Source organism: Malaclemys terrapin, chromosome 6 (assembly GCF_027887155.1).
Source record: "Malaclemys terrapin pileata isolate rMalTer1 chromosome 6, rMalTer1.hap1, whole genome shotgun sequence".
In the NCBI taxonomy this organism is placed as follows: Eukaryota; Metazoa; Chordata; order Testudines; family Emydidae; genus Malaclemys; species Malaclemys terrapin.
The window spans coordinates 49,981,673-50,003,143 of NC_071510.1; the positions used below are offsets into that span (position 1 = coordinate 49,981,673).

The 21,471-nt window shown below is 40.7% G+C and overlaps 1 protein-coding gene across 3 annotated transcripts; it reads left to right on the forward strand.

Annotated features, from left to right (window-relative positions):
* Positions 1-4,299: 4,299 nt before the first annotated feature.
* On the forward strand, positions 4,300-14,883 carry S1PR3 (sphingosine-1-phosphate receptor 3). 3 transcript variants are annotated; one of them, XM_054032962.1, is made up of 2 exons: positions 4,300-5,308; positions 12,044-14,883. In XM_054032962.1, the coding sequence occupies exon 2, from the start codon at positions 12,210-12,212 to the stop codon at positions 13,350-13,352; it is 1,143 nt and encodes a 380-aa protein (XP_053888937.1). In that variant the 5' UTR covers positions 4,300-5,308; positions 12,044-12,209; the 3' UTR covers positions 13,353-14,883. The 3 variants fall into 3 exon arrangements, with proteins under 3 accessions (XP_053888937.1, XP_053888938.1, XP_053888939.1); XM_054032963.1 differs by lacking the exon at positions 4,300-5,308 and adding an exon at positions 5,547-5,829; XM_054032964.1 differs by lacking the exon at positions 4,300-5,308 and adding an exon at positions 5,837-5,967.
* Positions 14,884-21,471: the final 6,588 nt, after the last annotated feature.

Sequence of the window (21,471 nt, forward strand, 5' to 3'; positions counted from 1 at the left end):
GTATCAGAGGGGTAGCCGTGTTAGTCTGAATCTGTAAAAAGTAACAGAGGGTCCTGTGGCACCTTTAAGACTAACAGAAGTATAGGGAGCATAAGCTTTCGTGGGTAAGAACCTCACTTCTTGCATCTGAAGAAGTGAGGTTCTTACCCACGAAAGCTTAAGCTCCCAATACTTCTGTTAGTCTTAAAGGTGCCACAGTACCCTCTGTTACTTTTTATTGAATATATAAATGTCCCATGTGTAAGGTCCAAAATCTCAGGAATTTCCTGAGCTAAAAGTGAATGCTGGCTCCTATTGGGAAGTTGGGAATGACCACCAAATGGGAGAAAGCACCTGTTTCTAATCCTCCAACATCCTGAGATCAGTTTAAATTTGTAGCCTGCTTATATAGCAAACCTGCTATTGGTGCCAATGAGAGTTTTACTTATCCTAGGCAACAAGCCAGTGTAATTCTGAGGAGTGAGACTAAATGTATACCAGGAGAAAGAGAAAACATTTCTCTAGCAGGGTTATTTATTTATTTATTTATTTTTAAATGGGGAGTGTATGATATGCTTGAGGAGTCTGGAATATTAGATTAAGTGCTAGAGAGATGGATTAGTGGGCAGAATGCAGTCCAAGATGTGTGATAAACTTGGCTATCTCCTCCACCTGTGTGGTATATTATAGAGACATCAACAGTAACTTCAGAATTACATTTGCATTGAGATTTCCACTTCAATCAGAACTAAAATCCTTCTGATTATACTTTAATAAATTGACCCAGTCTCCAAATTTGGCATGATAACTCTCCAAGAGACAATTTAATATTCATTCCCATTTTAGCTTTTGCAGAGGAAAGATTTTTAAATACTCACTTTTTAAAATGTTGCCCTTTTTCTTTCATTTATTTGGTTTCTTCTAACTTAAAAGATAAAGGTTACAGAGTCTTCAATTTTCAGCCAGTAACTCATCTTTACAATCTCTCGGACATTGGCTCAGCATTGAGAGTTGAAATAATACAATTTAAAAGGTAGTGCTATAATTTGTCATATCCAAATTGAATTTTGCCCCAAAAAGCTGAAAGACACAAGAAGTTTCATCAATGCTCCACTCTTCTATGAATCAAGAGATGTAGGGAAAAGTGTTCTTATGCAAAGGAGGGAAATTGGCATTGATTTCCTTTCATTTCCAATATACAATGATGTATCCAGTTCCTCTAAATCACACTCCAATGTACAACCTTAACTATGGCCACCACGAGATTAAGATATTTTACTGAGAAATACAAATTCCCTGCGGAAGTGGGCATGTATTATTACTACATTAACAAATCCAAAGTCCTAGTTAAGTGTCTATACCTCCGTGTAATTTAGAGGACTTGGATAAGTGCAGTGTGAGTAGTTTTACATTAGAACTGAAAGGATGTTTGTTGTGGTGTCTGTGGACGATGTAAGTGTGATACTGACGGTGGAAAGAAATGTGGGTTTAGGTTGCTCTGAAGTTTATAATAGCCTTAAAGAGTGATTTCCACATCTCCTGACCTTATCACTCAGGACTGGGAGACTGAGGGCCTGATCCAAAGTCCAGTGAAGTCAATGAGAGCTTTGGACCCAGCCTTGAGTGAATAGATGAGGGGATATTGAGTGGCCAGTCACTGACTGTGGCTGTCAGTGTGGGAGTGGCAAAAAGACAAAAATAAGAATGAACTACCATTGGCCCCATAAAAATGACCAAAGGATTGGTTGACAGAGAGGAAGGATAGGTAGGATTTTCACTTCAGCAATTAAAGCCCCAGTCTAGCAACTGACACTATGTAGTGGACCCCTGCACCTCCAGAGAGCCCTGTGAGATCAGTGAGGCTCCACAAAAAGTGTAAGGTTTTGCCCACATTAAGTCAGGTGCTGGATAAGAGTCTGAGTTGTATTGTTCTGTTTGGAGGCAGGGTAAGGCTTTAAGAAACAATGACTAAGTAGTAGGTCATCAGATGAGGAACAAATATTGTTTCAATTTTGTGTAATGTGGAAAAAATGAGCCCAAATATAAGTACAGCTGTATAGTCCCATTACCCCAAAGGGTTACTATGCCTAGTGTCAGAGGAAAGTTATATTTGTCATATTTTTTTACCAATTTAGAAAATAAAAATCAGACTTTGAAAAGGCCATTTGTTCTGCCACTCTACCCGTTTGTGCTTCTAGCTTTCTCAATGCTTGAAAATTATTCTGTTTTCTTCAAGGACTTGCTTTTCTACTTTCTCAGTAACAAAACTGCAGGCAACATGACAGACCTAAGTATTGCATGGCTGAGCATGTGGCACAAATCCCAGAGTGGCTTTGCTCAACTCCAGGAAGGAGACTCCCAAGAAAAATACTGAGACAAGTTGGCAACCTTACAGGACTGTCTGCACTTAGCAATGGACCCATTACAGGAAAATTGATTGACGGAAGTGGTTTGTTGTATCACTCATCCTTACAAGTTCAGCACGTCCACCTAACAATGCTGTCTTTGGGAGAACAGTTTTGATGTATCCACAGACTCCTTACAAGCATGTTTGTACTTTTTGGAACTCCTGTTACACTAAAGTACTCAGCGCCTCTTGACCAGATGTTTGCATATTTTCAAAACAGCTGCTTCCACATATTTTAATAGAGCCATCTAGAAGTTATGTAGCTATGAATTGTTCTTAATCACTGAGGATAGGACAAAAAGTAATGGTCCTAAATTACAGCAAGGAAGATTTAAGTTGGACATTAGGAAAAACTTCCCAACTGTAAGGGTACTTAAGCACTAGAACAAATTACCTAGAGAGCTTGTGGAATCTCCATCATTGGGGATTATTAAGAGCAGGTTAGACAAACACCTATCAGGGATGGTCTAGATAATTCTTAATCCTGCCTCACTGCAGGGGACTGGACTATATAACCTGCCAAGGTCCCTTCCGGTCCTACATTTTTGTGATCCCAGAACTCCCTTTTCTCAGTCAGTATCCCTGCCATTGTCAGTGTGGGCTCGTCTAAGAACCTATTATAGAGGAAGTTAGAGGCAAACAGTATAGTGTCCTTGCTGGGAGCCTCCATAGAGAAGAGCTTCAGAGTGGTAGCCATGTTAGTCTTTATCAGCAAAAAGAATGAGGAGTACTTGTGGCCCCTTAGAGACTAAAACATTTATTTGGGCATAAGCTTTCGTGGGCTAAAACCCACTTTATCGGATGCATGCAGTGGAAAATACAGTAGGAAGGTATATATACACAGAGAACATGAAAAAATGGGTGTTGCCATACCAACTCTAACAAGACTAATCAATTAAGCTGGGCTATTATCAGCAGGAGAAAAAATCTTTTGTAGTGATAATCAGGATGCCCATTTCAAACAGTTGACAAGGAGGTGTGAGTAACAGTAGGGGGAAAATTAGCATGGGGAAATAGTTTTTACTTTGTGTAATGACCCATCCACTCCCAGTCTTTATTCAATCCTAATTTAATGGTGTCCAGTTTGCAAATTAATTCCAGTTCTGCAGTTTCTTGTTGGAGTCTGTTTTTTGAAGTTTTTTTGTTGTAGAATTGCAACTTTTAGGTCTGTAATTGAGTGACCAGGGAGGTTGAAGTGTTCTCTGACTGTTTTTTTAATGTTATAATTCTTGACATCTGATTTGTGTCCATTTATTCTTTTGCTTAGAGACTGTCCGGTTTGGCCAATGTACATGGCAGAGGGGCATTGCTAGCACATAGAATCATAGACTTTAAGGTCAGAAGGGACCATTATGATCATCTACTTTGACCTCCTGCACAATGCAGGCCACAGAATCTCACCCACCAACTGGCATATATCACATTGGTAGATGTGCAGGTGAACAAGCCTCTGATGGTGTGGCTGATGTGATTAGGTCCTATGATGGTAGGGTGACCAGACAGCAAGCAAGTATGAAAAATCGGGACAGGGGGTGAGGGGGGGGTAATAGGAGCCTATATAAGAAAAAGACCCAAAAATCAGGACTGTCCCTATAAAATCAGGACATCTGGTCACTTTATATAATGGTGTCCCTTGAATAGATATGTAGACAGAGTTGGCAACGCGCTTTGTTGCAAGGATAGGTTCCTGGGTTAGTGTTTTTGTTGTGTGGTGTGTAGTTGCTGGAGAGTATTTGCCCTAGTAGGTGCTGCTCTAATACAAATAACATAGTGATATAGTCAGGCTGAGCAAGGGAGAGCATGACTCTGACTGAAGAATGCCAAAAGCTCCAATGTAGTAAAAACTATCCAATATTTTTTTAAATGAAAAATATTAGCATTTTTGTTGCTCCAAAATGTTTGATTCCAATGCAGTTCACTGCTTCAAGGCAGTCATCCTCCTTTACACCTATTGTTCCCATTCCTGTCACTACCTTTTCCTGCAGGCATCTGTATCAGAGATTGGTAGTGACAGCAGTAAGGTCATAGAGACAGCAGCCAGCCAGCCTCAGTCCTCGCCACAAGAGCACAATATAGAGAGATACCTGAGAAAAGGACTAGAAATGGGATTTGGAAGAAAAGGGGGGGAGGAGGGAGGTGAAGAAAAGAGGAGAGGAAGGGCAGAGGAGGGAAATTGAGAGGGAGAAAGAAGTGGAGGGTAAGGGTGGGAGGAAATCGGAAATGAGAATAAAAAGACCAGCCTAGGAAGAAAGAGTCAAGGGGAAAGGCTAGGATCAGGGAATGAAAGGCTGGCAGAAAGAGAAAGAGGAGGGATGAGGTGGAGTGGAAAAGAGAGGCAGGGATGGAGGGAGGATAGGGGAATCGAATAATGGCAAGAGGTGAAAGGCTCAGGTAGGAGTGGGCCACAGGACGTAGAAGGAGCAGAGAGGAAGGGGACGGACAGAGGCTGAGAGGGACAAAAGGGAGTGGAAGGACCAGAGAGCCGGGAATGGGAGGAGGGCGACACAGAGGGGAGGCACTGTGAAGCGGGACAGTGCGCTGCGGCTCCTCCCAGGCAGCCCGGGAAGTTTGCAGAGCATCCCTGAGACACTGCAGAGCGCTGACTCGCTGCAGGGGAGAGAGAGTCACACGGTGCGGCTGGGGGAAGGTTCAGCTGGAATTGACGCGTTTGCTGTCTGGTCCCTGCTTGGCCCGGAACAGAGTCGGTGAGTGGAGAAAGCTGGGAGCCAAAAAGAAGCAGCTTCGGGGGCATTTGCCTCAGACCAGTGCAGCTGCAGGCGCGCCGGACCCGTCACTCACACCCAGAGGACTAGGAGGACACCCACAGAGACACCCCATCTTCTCCAGGATGCTGGGTCCCCGAATGCTCCCGAGCGGCAGAGGCGAGCTGAGAGTGTGCAGGCAATAGCTCGGGTGTAGAACGTGAGTACAAGCAAAGCGAAACCGCTGATCTCCGCACTTTTCAACTACAGGAAACTCTCTTTAGAAACCTGGCTACGTTCAACTCGCTGCTGCAGGGGCTGTTAGTCAAGAGGTGTCTATAATAATAATTACAGGACTCGCGATCCGAGTCACGATCGTCTTTAATTGCCCGGCTATAGGTCGCTAGTGAGGTATCTGTTGGCTGGTTGGATTATTTGGCGCTGGTTCGGGGAAGGGAGTTTTTAAAAAGCGGGGGGGAGGGGGAGGGTCATGCTTGATTCCTGGAATTCAGCCCCGCACACCCCCCACCCGGCTTTGTGAGTCCATCCAGTCCTCCCCTTGCGGAAAGCCGGCTGCAGAGTTTGGGGAAGTTTTGGACTCTCCGATTGGCTTTTACTGGAAGCTCGCGGCTCGCCTGGCGTTTTTCTAACGAGTCTCACTTCTCCTTGCAATCCGTGCAGGTGGCGCGGTGCGAGCTGACTGGTTTCCAGCCCGTGTTGGCTTCTAACGAATGCACGAGAGTGAGCCTAGCTAGCGGTCTCGCTGCCGAGCGCGGGACCCACCTCCCTCGCTGCCGCTCGCGAGTCACCTTGTCCCTCGCGTTCCGGAATCCGAACGTTCACGCCTGTTGCTCCAGCTCAAGCCTGGCACGACGCGGGGTAGAGTCTAGTCAGACAGAGGGCAGGGGACCCAGAGTGGGGGTTTAAAGCGGAGCGTGCTATTCTGGCGGGTAGATGCAGAAAACAGGGCTCTGGGGAGGCACTTACGTATAAAGTGGTGCTTACAGAAATAACCTAGCTAGACATTATAGACCATTACAGAGGTGGGGCCAACAACTAAACCGTACATGCCACCTCTTGTTCACTGGCACCTCACTCTTCTGAGCTAGCTGGAGCTAGCAATGTAGTGGCGTATCAAATACTTTATCCTTAACCTGAATGCCTGGGGCTGACCTTTACGCCGTGGGTGGGTGTACTGTGTCAGAAGGACGCTGAGGTAGTTTTGCTATTTGTGGGCTCAGGTCACTTGCACTAGTCTGATGGCTGCGATATGCTTTGCGAGGAAAGGAGTGTATGTGTGTGTGTGTGTGTGAGAGAGAGAGAGAGAGAGAGAGAGAGAGAGAGAAATCAGCTAGTTTGGACAGATCCAGACTTATTTGCTTAGTCGTGATTTTTAGACCGATTTGCATTTAAACGTTTCAACTAAAGTCAAGTATCATGACTAAAGTCAGAGGACCGGAATTGTGGTACGAGTCCATTACTCTTGCTAGTCCCAGTTATAAAACCACATAGTCTTTGTCCTATTTCCATGTTGATTAATTATGACGAATTTAACCTGAAGGGATATGCCTAAGTAGTCAAGAACCAGCCAGCCTTACCTCCATTGTGCTAAGAACACGATTTAGACGGGCTGTGTGATAGGGCAGTTCCAGTGAACAGTCCTGGAGGTGCTAGTAAAGTGTCAAGGTTGGTAATCAAGTTCCTTGAAACTGAAAATATCATCATTCCCAAGGCTTACAGCCCAAGAGCGGTATAGTATTGGAGTCAATTACAAATTTGGATCTCCACCTACAGCTGGTTGTTACATTAGCTTAGGCAAAGTTATATGCTGTGAGCCCTGCATTTCTCTGGTCATTGCATTACAAGTGATTTCATTTTTTTCTTGCAAATTTTAGTACCTGTCATATTTTATTCCTCAATACTCTCATGTGGTGGTCCGTCTTGGAGGCTTTTTTAAAGTTATACAACTCTCATGTCAGCTTTTATAATCAGTTCTTTATCCTATGTACTATACATAATGTAATTTCTAAAGTTTCCTTATACTGTACTAGATAACCTGAAAAAGTACATGTTGGTGCCACTTGCTGCTTTTTTTAGATTTATTTGTTGCCACTTTATTTGGAAAGATCTTGAAAGAGAAATTAGTTCGATATGTAAAGTGAAGGCTCAGTGTCATGCTGATTGAATTTTCGGGAGATTGGTTAAACAGGTAAAGTCATGAGAGTTGTTCCGGATTAGAAAATTACTTCCTATTTAGAATAGTGACTCTCTGCATACCTCAGTTCTTTGTTTAGAAAAGAAAGAGCTTTGACCCAAGTGAGTGAAAGTTGGGGTCACTGCAACTTTTTAGAATCTGGAAACTGAACAGTGGATTCTTTCTCAGGAGGGAGGGCAGCTAGAGGGAGTGAGGAAAAGAAAGGAGTGAAGATAACTTTTGCCAATATGCTTAAAGCCAAGATTCAAAACATCCAGAGCTCCTGTATGAGAGTTGCACGCTTGCTACTTGGAAGAATTACTAATGCAAAATGCTGTTGTCTAAAAGCTAGAAGCCAAGAAAAATAACACTTTATTAAAGGTTTTGGCCTAAGCCATAAAACTGCCAGCACATTCATTTTAAAAACTTTTAAATTTCTTTTTGTTTGTTTGTGCTTTCCAAGAAATATTGTTCTGCAGCTGATGTTTGTTGTCTAAATCCCATTTGCAGCTAGAGCCATTCAATTTCAAATTGGGAATGTAGATTAAAATTCACCTATGTTCTCAGAAAGCTTTTTTGTATTCTCAAATTTAATGCCACCAGGGCATGCCTGACAAACTACACACATTTACTCATCATCTGGAAAAGCTTTTAAAATAAACAAAATAGAAGAAAGTTTGATGTCATACACATATTCTTTTATTTTCCTTCTCCTTTCTTAAAATTGTCATTTGTGGGTAAAGCAAATGGCTACATATGGAGAAGGATGGAGACCTGGAATGTGTGGACTCTCCAGTTCCTTTATTCAAGAGGGGTTTTTTTGTTGTTGTTGCTGCTTGGAATGTAGGGAAAGGTCAGTTCCAGTGGTGTACTGGATAGAGATATAATTCAGTTACCAATGTGACTGTGTAATATAATATGTCCTTGTATAGACAAAAGTAAGAAGGAGAACATAGAAACAATGAGCCAAACTCTTTTCTCCTTTAGACCCATAAAACCTCTTTGCCTTCAGGGTGGGTGTAACTGAGAGCAAAGTTGCTCTGTTGTTGTTCCAAATAACATAACTCCTAGAAGACTTATTTCTTCAGTCTATTGCAAGTTGCTGAATGCCTATTGTGTGATGCTGAGAACCCTCAGTTCCCAATAGGAGTCTTACAGGAGTTGCTTAGCACTTTGCAAGATAGACCCTATAAATTACTTATGTGTAATGGATCAGCTCCTGCTCCATTGATTTCAGTGGTGCAAGACTGGAGCCAACAGTGTTGGGGCAGATCTTTGGCTTCCATACAGGCCTATGAACCACTCCAACAGCACACTGAGACCACAAAGTGTATTAATTGGGCAGTTAAGTATTTCCCTGACACGGGAAAATCCCCAGCTACCACAGCCACATTACTGATTCTATACTACTGCCTCTGTTCTCAGCATAGAGAGCATATTGGCAGCGCTGCTTTGCTTTGGGATCCCAGGCCAATTTAGCGGGTACTGGGGGGCTATTTCTGCTGGTGTGAGAGCAGCAAGGAGGCTGCTATACTTTGTATAGGGACAAACTGGCCTCTAGCAGCACTGGGGTTTGGAGGATGAAGTGAGGTGTAAAGGTGATATATATCCACCTTTGCCCCCTACCTTGAGGTCTGCATTGAGAACAGCTGAATCAGACATGTAGATGAAGGTTTGATATTTAAGTGTTCTCAGTGAGATGTTCATGTGAACCTCAGTTTTTCAAGGTGAGTGGATATCACATTGTTATAAATACGATGGGAGAGAGAGAAGTTTCACAGCTTTTCTGCTGTTATTGTTTAGCTGGAAACAATTTTCTGCTAGGGCAATTTAAAGGAGACCTGGAAATAAATGAGGGTTTTGTGATTTTTTGTTTGTTTGTTTCTTTAATTTATGATGTATGAAGAAAACATGGATGGCTTTAGTTTTATTTAGAAGAAGTGAATGTGGGAAGGTCCTGTTTCTTTGTTACATTAGAAGTTGGTCTCATCTACCCTATTTTACTTGGAACACTCTATGGACAACAGGAGAAACAGAAGAATTGTTAAGCAGGGATCAGTCATTTGTATGTAACTGGCATTAAGACATTTTGTAGAATGTCTACATCTGTAGTGCTGTAGTACAGGAAGTGCTGCTTAAAAATCAATAGCATAATATGGTCCAAAACATTACTTTTAAATGGTGCTTCCAGATTAAATTGTAATTTTCCAGCATTTTCTTAAATTATTTAGTGCATTATTATTAATATAAACATTGAAAAGGTTAATCAGTGAGATTCATTTTCTGTAGGTCCTAACAGGTAATATTGCTTTCTTTAGATCATGTTGACAAAATCATTGTTCAGCAGGAAACTCTATTGTTGATCATCCAATACACTGTCCAAAGCAAGCAAAGGTTTACTTTGATTGTGATACTGCATATGATCATAATTTTAACAAGAGGTAGTTAAGAACAATGGAAGATATCCTGTGTATTTTCTGTTGATTAAATACATAGTCCATGTCGTCAGGTGGTGTAAATTGGTGCAGCTACACTGACTTTAACAGAGCTACATAATAGAAAATACATAACAAAATGACGGCTCTACTCACAAAATAGTGACTACTGAAATATTTATTTTGTTGCATGTGATACTGTAAGTAGGTTTCCAACTTACAGTATCGCATGAACAAAATAAATATGTCAGTAGTCACTATTTTGTGAGTAGAGCTGTCATTTTGTTATGTATTCTCTATTATATATACATCAACTAATCATTTTGTTGTGTGCCCAGTGATGAACATCCTTGCTTGATCTAACTATGGCTATCTGATTTCTTCTATGGTCACACATAAGAATGTATTTTAGTGGGAAGGCACTTACAATGAATGTGGACAATGTGAAATTCCTTTTACAGTCAAGGAGAAACACCCAAAAAGTTTCAGTGCAATACAGTGTGCAGATTGTAAATTATTTATGATAGTCAACCTTTGCTTAGAATAAAGTGGTTTTGTTTAAAAGGTTCAAATTTATAGGGCTTCAGAAAAACTGTTGTCAACCTAATGGTCCAATCCTATTCCAGTGACATCAATGGGAGTTTTGCCTCTCATCTTCAGTGGGGAAAGGATCAGGCCCAAGTTGTAATAGTGTTTATTGAACAGTATATGTATTTTCTATAGTACTAATAACTAAGTGTTGGTACCAGTCTGACCATGCAGTATCTAAGTTCTAACAATTCCTGCAAAATCATAAGGCTGAAGCACCACCATACTTACATCATCACATATTATTTTTGTTTCAGAGTAACAGCCGTGTTAGTCTGTATCCGCAAAAAGAAGAACAGGAGTACTTGTGGCACCTTAGAGACTAACAAATTTATTAGAGCATAAGCTTTCGTGGACTACAGCCCACTTCTTCGGATGCATATAGAATGGAACATATATTGAGGAGATATATATACACACATACAGAGAGCATAAACAGGTGGGAGTTACTTCTTATCACACTGTCTGTACTCGGCTAGCTTGATTATCACTTCAAAAGTTTTTTTTTTTTCTCTTAATTAATTGGCCTCTCAGAGTTAGTAAGACAACTCCCACCTGTTTATGCTCTCTGTATGTGTGTATATATATCTCCTCAATATATGTTCCATTCTATATGCATCCGAAGAAGTGGGCTGTAGTCCACGAAAGCTTATGCTCTAATAAATTTGTTAGTCTCTAAGGTGCCACAAGTACTCCTGTTCATATTATTTTTGCATAGTCATGTAGTCCTTTTGCACTATTTGTATGCCATAATAAAAAAAAAGAGTCTCGGAGACTCTATTGTGAATTTATATTACATCAAAGTTCATGGGAAAAACTAGTGATGATTCGAAGTCATGACAGAGAAAGAAAAATCAAAGCTATTTTTAAAAGTCTTAGTAAAATATTAAGTCTGATTAATCTTTCACATATAATTAAATCGAGAAACTAATGTAATTCTGAAGTTACATGCTATGAACTACTGATTTCTTTTCATTAGATGGTACAAATAAAGGTTGGACTTAGTTTGTATATAAAGTAATGATACTGAAAAGTTACCTAATGCAACCAACTAGTAGAATTGTCTTTGAGCTCATGGGTTTTCAGACATCAACTTAACTATAAATAGTATCATTTTGCCATGTTTAGAGAGAGAAACTATTTTAGGCATTTATAACACATCTATTACAGTATCAGCTGGGGCCTGGGCACCTGACAAGTTGAGCACAAGTGGCTAAAATCCACCTTTATACCTTTCTTAATCCTAGGGCTGCCAGGGACCAAAATAGCTCCCACAGCCACTTATAACAGTCACCGGGATGTTCCACTGGTTAGACATCAGCAGAGCACATAGCATTCAAGCACCGCTGCCTAGACCCTGTCACACTCCTGACCTGTCCCAGAATATTCCCATCCTATCCCAAGCTGCCTCATCATCACCTCTGGATTCTCCCATGCTCATCAACACTTTAGAGATGGTGCAAAGTCATTTTGTACCTCTTCAGTGGCCCAGGGAGTCAATACCCTCCATTTACCTCTTTTTTTTTTCATCAGTAGAATTATAATCAAAGTACATGCCTAAACTTTTAGTTAGTAGGTGGTTGGCTTTCAGATACCAAATGATCAAACCCACTGTAATGCCAGTCCTTGGTATATATTTAATGTTCCCCCCGGTATATATTATTACAAGGCATATACATAGGATTTCCTTTATACAAAGACAGTGATATTGACTCTATTGACTTTTTTTCTCCACCAGGTTCTTGGTTTCGCTGCCACTGCTGGATGTTGACATGCAACAACTACCGAAGCCTGGGGCATCTTTAAACGACTCAGCAAACTGCGTTAGGGAATGTGACTTGAGCTCCCTCTTGTGGAAAGATATTGGAATTAAACTTTCATGATTTTAAAAAACAACACAAATTATGGCAACAGTTACCATGCCATTTGTTGCTACGTTCACCCCTCCAGAAAATGAAGAATCTGACTCTCTAATCGTGCTACATTATAATTATACAGGGAAACTTATTCTAAAAGAAAAGGCAACTGATCACATAGGGTTAACAACTGTTTCATTTCTGATCATATGTAGTTTCATAGTCCTGGAAAACTTGATGGTGTTGATTGCCATATGGAAAAATAACAAATTTCACAACCGTATGTACTTTTTTATTGGCAATCTAGCTCTCTGTGATCTGTTGGCTGGAATTGTTTACATAGTAAACATTCTTATGTCTGGAAAAAGAACTCTGAGCCTGTCCTACACACTATGGTTTATTAGGGAAGGAAGTATGTTTGCTGCCCTAGGAGCTTCCACTTTAAGCTTATTAGCCATAGCCATTGAGAGACATTTAACTATGATTAAAATGAGGCCTTATGATGCAAATAAAAAGTACAGAGTCTTCCTTCTTATTGGAACATGTTGGCTTATCTCGATTTCCCTGGGTGCCTTACCAATCCTCGGCTGGAACTGTATCAACAATTTACCAGACTGCTCAACAATTTTGCCTCTTTATTCCAAGAAATATGTTGTATTTTGCATAAGTATCTTCATAGCCATTTTGGTGGCAATTGTTATCCTTTATGCACGTATTTACATACTGGTAAAATCCAGTAGCCGTAATGTCACTAATCATAGTAACTCAGAGAGATCTATGGCACTACTTAGGACAGTTGTTATTGTAGTTGGTGTTTTCATTGCCTGTTGGTCTCCATTATTTATTCTGTTGCTTATAGATGTAGCCTGCAGAGTAAAAGAGTGTGCCATTTTATACAAGGCTGACTGGTTCATTGCTTTGGCTGTCCTCAATTCTGCAATGAATCCCATCATCTATACGTTAGCCAGCAAGGAAATGCGTCGGGCTTTCTTTCGCCTTGTTTGTGGCTGTCTAGTGAAGACCAATGTGTCTAGATCTTTGCCTATTCAGCCCACTCCAGATCAAAGCCGAAGTAAGTCTAGCAGCAGTAATGCACAGAAACCAAAGGATGATTTCCCACAGATTAGTGTTCCCTCAAGTATAACTGAAAAAGATAAATCACCATTTCAGAATGGAAACTTGTGCAAATGAAGGATTCAGCAAGTCAAGGACTCGTCTATGGCTTTTTAGGATTCAATTACAAACTTTCATTTTTCATGCACTTAAATCATAACTTAAATCATAGGGGAAAATACTAACCACTTATTTAACTGAGTGTCTATTTATCACATGACTTGTTTTGGTTTGGGTTTTAATTCTGTAAAAGATCTGACTCAGGAAAGCTTTTTCTACTACCCAACAGTCTGCCCAAAATTCTTGTGTATCATTATTACATGTATGACATCAGTGTATTTGGTAAAGACTGATCTTATAGTACATCTACATCACCTACAAGAAAGGTCAGCTATTATACATATCCTACTATCCTGTTTATTGTTAATTGGGACAAAAGTTACTTACATTATACAAAGTGCATTATATTTCTCTATACATATCTTGCTATTATGTTAATAGCCTTACATGTATGTGATATAAATAACTGTATATTTGTACATTTCTTTATTAAATAGTAATTGTATGGCAAAACTTTGTATTATGCTACGCATAGTATTACAGTATATAATGCAATAATACAGATTATACAAATATGTAGAAATTTCAAATAGTATGTTTGAAAATGTATGAAGTAGTAATCCTGAACTGAGCAGCTGAAGATGCTATGTCTACTCAGTAGGTTTTCTTGCAACCAGTAACCACAGATTGCTCATGTTTGCATAGTAACAGTATGATCACTAGGGCTGTGGCCAAATTTTTTTAGTTTATTTTAAGCAAACTGTAGCAAATAACCATTGACAGTGAGTATATATGTTTGTTATTCAAGGTAGTTAAAATGTGATCTAACAATTCACACATATATCAAGTGTAGGTACTTTTTCAATGCATGTATTTTTACTTACATTTTAAATACTGTATATTGCAAACAGTATGTTAATCTGTGAAAGTCTCTACAAAGTGGCATTCTTCCACAGTTAAAGCAGGCTTCCTTTTAAAAGGCAATGGACCATGACAAAATACTTTCAGAACCTCTAGAGTTCCATCCAGGAGCTAGTACAGCGTGAAGCTATATTAACAGCTTCTAGGGACAGATCCAGCTCATGCAGAACTGTTCGTTTGGCGTCATGCTGTACAAGAGAAGGGATATCAGAGTTTGTTCCTCTGGATGTGGGATGACTGCCCATGAGTCCACTGGGGACCAGTCCCTCTGCACCCATCTTGGCACCCCAAATCTATCCCCTCTGAGGACTTTGTGGACTTTTACTGCCCCGCTGTCCCCTTCCAAATGCATTCTCTCAAGAGGAGATAGTCTGGTCCATTGTGATTAACAGCTCATAAATATATGGGCCCAGAGCCTCAGCTGGTCTAAATCAGCATAGATTGCTTGAAGTCAGTGCAGCATGCCTGATTCATAAATGAATTGTGTTTTAAGGCTAGGATTTTTCAAAGGGACCTATGTGAATTAGTGCTCGAATTAGCTCCCATTGACTTTCAATAAAAAGAAGAACAGGAGTACTTGTGGCACCTTAGAGACTAACAAATTTATTAGAGCATAAGCTTTCGTGGACTACAGCCCACTTCTTCGGATGCATATAGAATGGAACATATAATGAGGAGATATATATACACACATACAGAGAGCATAAACAGGTGGGAGTTGTCTTACCAACTCTGAGAGGCCAATTAATTAAGAGAAAATAAGGACTGAATAAGGACTGGGAATGGCTGAGCCATTACAAACATTGACTCTATCTCCCCTTGTAAGTACTCTCACACTTCTTATCACACTGTCTGTACTCGGCTAGCTTGATTATCACTTCAAAAGTTTTTTTTTCTCTTAATTAATTGGCCTCTCAGAGTTGGTAAGACAACTCCCACCTGTTTATGCTCTCTGTATGTGTGTGTATATATATCTCCTCATTATATGTTCCATTCTATATGCATCCGAAGAAGTGGGCTGTAGTCCACGAAAGCTTATGCTCTAATAAATTTGTTAGTCTCTAAGGTGCCACAAGTACTCCTGTTCTTCTTTTTGCGGATACAGACTAACACGGCTGTTACTCTGAAACTTGACTTTCAATAGCAGTTGAGCACCTAACTCCCTTGGACCTATCTGAAAATCCCAGTTTAAATTAATTAAACCAAGCATTAGAGTCATAGAGGTTAAGACCAGAAGGGACCACCAGATCATCTAGTCTCAGTGGCTGTATATCACAGTCCCCCACCCCACCCAGCACCCACACATTAAATTCAACAACCAAAATTAGACCAAAGTATTACAGCCCACAGGAGACTAGACTCTTATGTGCCATAGGGAAAGAAGAGGTGCACCACTGCCTAAAGCCCCTACAATGGCAGGAAATCACTAAGTAAGGTATTGTAATCCTCAAACAATCATAACCCTTATTAATTCACAACTTACAAAAACTGGTGCTTAGTTTTTTTTCTATCTTAATTAAAGCAGCTGTGTTTAAAGAATATGTCCAAGTATGTACAGTGCATAAACCGTGTAATGTATGTAGCAAAGCCTTTCAACATATACTGTTTTGCCTTTTCATTGTCAAGTGCAAGGTAAGAGTCTACGTGTTAAAAATATCAGCAGTAGTCTTTTGACAGCTGTAAAAAGAAAGAGGCTGATTTTGCAGCAACTGTGAAGATACCAATAAATATGAAATGACTTGTATAAAATAGAGACTGCCCAAAGCAGTGAGTTACAATTTATTAGCCACTTGAAAGAAAACCTTGGCAAAGAATGGCAAGAAAACAAGTGTAATGACATAGGAGACTGAACTGTGACTATGAAGTGAATCAAAGCTGTAGGATTTGTATGTGTATTCATTATAAGCTGAACTGTGGCTGTATTGTAGTTTCATGGTTTACCTCTTTACATCTTGGAGTGATGTGTGGTTATACTCTCCGGGTCTTGGACAGCTCTCTTGAAATGAGTGTCATTAAAAATGTTTGCTAAAGTCCTTCTGTTACCTGGTTCTTCTAAATGTTTGTTTAAATGACCAGTCTTCCCCAGCCCAAAAGCTGCATTCTCAGCTATTGTAAACAGGAAGGGCTTTAGCAACTCAACTCCCATTAGTATGAGGGAAAGCAGTGTGGCTGTTGTCTGGCTATGTGGAAAGAATGACAGAAGACATTAGATATGGGTTTAATCAGGCCACAACTTTATTATTAGATGTCTGGGACTAACCTGGTGGATAAAATGTACAGTGCAGGTGAAACCCCCCACAATTCACCGGGGTGTGTGTGCTTTTTTCAGTCCCCCTCCCCCACCTTTCAGTTCATGTCCATCCAGCAGATCCACTGTGGGAAACCTCCAATTCCAGGGGGGAGGGGCTTCCACCAGCTTTCCCCCCGCCCCCCTTCATCTAGGTATCTCCAGCAATTCCCTTGCTGGGACCTTACCGACCGCCCCCCCTCGTAGGAGGGGTTAAGGTGGACTATAATTATGGGTGGTTGGCTCCCTGCTGTACCAATCAGGGGAGTCCCCAACTGCCCCCAGCTCACTCAATTACCAAGCACCTCTCCTTAATTCCTTTCCCAAGCCATTTATCTGTTCTTTTGTGCCTTAGTTTATGGAGTACCTGTACTGAACATCCGCTATACACTAAATAAAGAGTTGCGACATATGGCCTACCGCCCATCATGCTATGCATGAACAGAGCCCACCTGAACCTGCTGCGAGGAAGGCAAAAAAACCCACTGCACCTGGCCAGTATGGTCATAAGGGAAAAATTCCTTCCCAGCCCCCATTAATGGGGCAGCTAGCATAATGCCCACTGCAGATATAGCTAATCACCGGCATATTTCTGACCTAAATAGGGAGGGAGAGTGGGTGCTGCCTAGCCTGTTCCAAGTGATGAGGGGAGGGTCCAGGCCCAGGCTGACCTTTTTAAACCCCTCATTCCTAGGTAGTGATTCATCCACCATGCTGACTGCTTTTCCAGCAGTTTTATGTCTCCTTCCCCCCCATCAAGCCCGAAAGCATTGCCCTCTTCTCCTGGCCAGCCAGACAACACCCTCCCCCTGTTGCTTAAAGTGCAGGACAGTGAAACTTACCCCATGCCTCAAGTTTAGAATGTTCTGTGTGTCTCCATACTTAGATCTGAAATAAGAATGGAAATATATACAGTAGAACGTCAGTTAAAAACACCTCGGGCATTAACTCTGAAATGTTTGTAACTCTGAACAAAACATTACAGTTGTCCTTTCAGAAGTTTACAACTGAACATTGACTTAATACAGCTTTGAAACTTTACTATGCACAAGAAAAATGCTGTTTTCCCTTTATTCTTTTTTAGTAGTTTACATTTAACACAGAACTGTACCGTATTTGCTTTTTTTTTTTTTGGGCTCTGCTACTGCCTGATTGTGTACTTCAAGTTCCAAATGAGGTGTGTGGTTGACTGGTCAGTTTGTAACTCTAGTATTCATAACTCGGAGGTTCTACTGTCGTAGCCCAAACCCACATACATGTCCATAAGCCTGAGCGTAAAAGCCCAATTCCATTCTAAGAAACTATTTGAGTTAGCCCAATCTACAAGTTACATAAGCCATTCAACTGTTTGGGGCCTCATGGTGCTGGGTTGACATGGCAACCTTCCACTCAACCCTGCTCTCTCTCCCTGATTCTGGCAGTGGATTCCAATGGAGAGGAAACTCATCATTCAGACTCACACTTCCCGCAGCTCAGCACTGTGCTCATTTTAAAGCTAGCTATTCAGCCTGTGCATGCCTATGCAATAGCCAATATTACAATATATGAGGCAGTTATACACAAATGGATAAATCTAGCTCTGTTCTTCATGGGAATTCAGAGCACTGCCCACTGCAGAACCAGCATGGCTCTACTGTAGATAGGGGAGCCTGGATTTAGGAAACCCACCTGGCAGTGCAAACAGAGTGGGGATTTAGGGGCAGGGAAACTAGGGGATTGGCAGTGATGATGGGACACAGGTGCTGTGGAGGAATCCATCCTTAATTCTTTCACCCCAAACAGCAAAGAATATCTTTGAATGCAGCGCAAATAGCTGGGTCTGCACTGGACCAAGCGTTGTACTTATGTGGGATCAGAATCAGACTCTCAGTCTGTAGCTGATTTGTTGTACACAGAGGAAAATCCACAAAAGAAATACATGCTTCATGCTCATTGTTTCATGAACTGGAGCCTTTATTTTTGTTCCAGACTACAAAACAAACCACCTAAGGAAAAGAGCTTTCACAAGAGTTGTTATTGCCAACAGTCTTACAGCGTTACAGTATTTTAAAATCATTAAGTACCATAAACATTTTAGAAAACTTTTTTTTAAATCTCAACCCTTTGAACCAAAGTTATGATGTAGCAGTCACCTTTCAAAGAAATGGAACAAGAATTTGTGTTTGTATAGCAAACTTAGTTAAATTATAAAAGTCATGCTTGAAAGCGCTGTATTTACACAAACAAAATGTCAACCAAATATGATAGGCTTTGACTCTGTTGCAGTCAAAGGGAGTTTGTCCTCTATTTTCAATGGGAACAGGCTCAGATCCTTAGTAATTAAGTTAAATGCTCTAAGGGTTTGCTACACAAGCAGAATTATGCTATTTCATAATAAAGGCACATTTCCCAGTAACCAATTATAATTAGAAGTACAGTATTGCCCAAAAGTTCATTATTTTCATCTGCCATACTAATGAAAATGAAAACAAATAATGTTCACACAACTCCATCTGCTATCATAAAATCTACAAAGCTATGAACCCCTGAGAGGGGTTGATCAATTCTCACTGGGCCATACTCTTTGAGCTGAATTCCACCAATGTAAACCTGGCATAGCACCATTTAATTTAATGGAGTAAGTAGGATTTACACCGATGTAATCAGAGCACAATTTCATCAATTGACTTCAGCAGGAGTTGTAGGTTCAGCCTATCTCAGGAGCCTGGACAGCCCTTTCCAATGGTAAAGCCCATGGAAGTGAGCTAAATTGGAAGAAAACTCAAGGAGAGTTTTCTGAGTTTTGCCAGTATTGTTTGCCCAGACACAGAATTAACTGAGCTGTGGGCCTGCCCACAAACCTAAGGATTCCCCTAGCATCTACAGTAGTGCTGCCTCCACTGTCTCTATAGCTCCAGTTCCTCATCCACACTCCCTAGTGGCATGGCTGCAAGGAGCATCCCTGGCCACAGCTACTTCTGACCTCCCCTTAAAGGGGGAAATTCTACAAGAAAGCTAATACAAGGTATTGCTTTTCTCAAGTAATCTGTGAGATCAGAGGGAGGCTGGGTTGATGTGCAGTGATCCAACATGGGGCTGCCCACTCCCCAGCCACTCCTGATAGCACACCCAATCAGTGCCCTTCCTCCTGCATGAATGCCAACCCTCAGAGTCCTCGCCATAGTGTCCAAGAAAAGAATAGGATGTTACTGTGGAGTTGGCTAACCCACCAACTCCATCCTTTTGCACGCGAGAGAGGAAAATCTCAGCACACAGACCAGGATATTATCTGGCCCAGAATCAGAACATATAGCAACAATTATTTGTGTTATGGAAACGGTATTTGGCAAAATCTTATTAATGGGGTTTGCTTCTGTTCTCACATGGATTCTTATAAATCAACAATAACTCTGTTGGAGCAAATGGAGCTACTCCAGTGTAACTGAGGCCAACTCATAACATATTATTTGGCCCTAGTGTCATTTTATTTCCCTAGCATGTTGTAATCTAAAATAACTGGGGTCAAATTCCACCTACTCTGCTGAGATGAGTAGTTCATTGACATCAGTCAGCCTGCTCAGTGAAGTAAGCCCTGTAGAATTTGGCCCTGGTTCACACTGGACCTGATTCTGATCTCTCTGTTTCTGCTCTAAATCAGGAATGACTTCAATGAAGTAAAAAATGAGTTAAACTAGTGAGTGGAAAACCTGGATAAAGGGGATCAGAATCAGGGTCACTGCCTACATTTAAAGTTTGTTTGTATGTGTGGCCCAGTTCTCCAGAGGGATGTGATTTGTAGAGTGGTCTAATCTTCTGTGCTCTTACTACCCCATATAGGCCATGCTGGCACACACTGAAAGGTACCTAGTTAATCGGCTACCTTTTAGTTCATGGCAGAAGAGTCTACATGGGGCAGTTAGAGCACCACATGTTACAGCACTCCACTATTCACTATTTCTCTCTAGCATGCTTTGTTGTGCCATGTACACAAGTCCTTAGATTTGATAAAAGTAGTGGTAATTTCATTATTTCCTGCACAAGTTGGAAAATCAAAAATGGGCTAGGTGACTAAATTCCATGGCTGAAGGATTTCCTAAGATTTCCTGGATTTCAATTCAGCTCTAAAATCAAAGTGGCCACTAGTAGTGGACTAATAAATACTTGGGACATAGTAAAAAGAAGAACAGGAGTACTTGTGGCACCTTAGAGACTAACAAATTTATTAGAGCATAAGCTTTCGTGGACTACAGCCCACTTCTTCGGATGCATATATTACTGTTACTCTGAAACTTGGGACATAGTAGAACATTTCATGATAGATTTCATTTTGGACTCACAAAAGTTCCAGGGACAATAAACAACCACAGTATTTCCACACACCACTCATCTTTACAGAGAGACCAGTCTGTGCAATTCTCAATCAAAAATTTTTCTAAAGAGTAATAAATACTGAATATTTTTAAAAAATTCATGACTGAAAGAAACATATTCATCTTCAAAAACAACTCAGCTTGTGCCAGGATTTAAGTTATGTTTGGACTAGAGCACTTCACTTGGAACAGAAGCCATTATTACACTAATCTAGTCACTGGGGGAAACAATCTATTTCCCATACCAACTATATTAATTATTTTTCATTAGTTTATAATGTATTTTCATTGGTTTATAATGAATATTTTCTGGGTGGTTATTTTTACCTCACTAAAGATAGAGGAGGAACTGGGGGGGGGGGGGGGAGAGTTGTAGAATAGATCTTCATGTTAGGCATTAACACATTTTACATTTAGCCACTGTATTTCTTAAATTTGAGACTATCACACGTGTGAGAGTCAAATATATGATTTAGTGAACAGTTCCCCCTACTTTGATCAGCAGCAAGGTAAATAACCTTCACAAAAGTCTAACTGGAAAAAATATGTGAAGTAAAAACTCAATATTGTTGGTAAGTGT

Excerpts from the sequence above, each read along its gene's own strand:
- S1PR3 (XM_054032962.1), top strand. The coding sequence starts at position 12,210 with ATGGCAACAGTTACCATGCCATTTGTTGCTACGTTCACCCCTCCAGAA.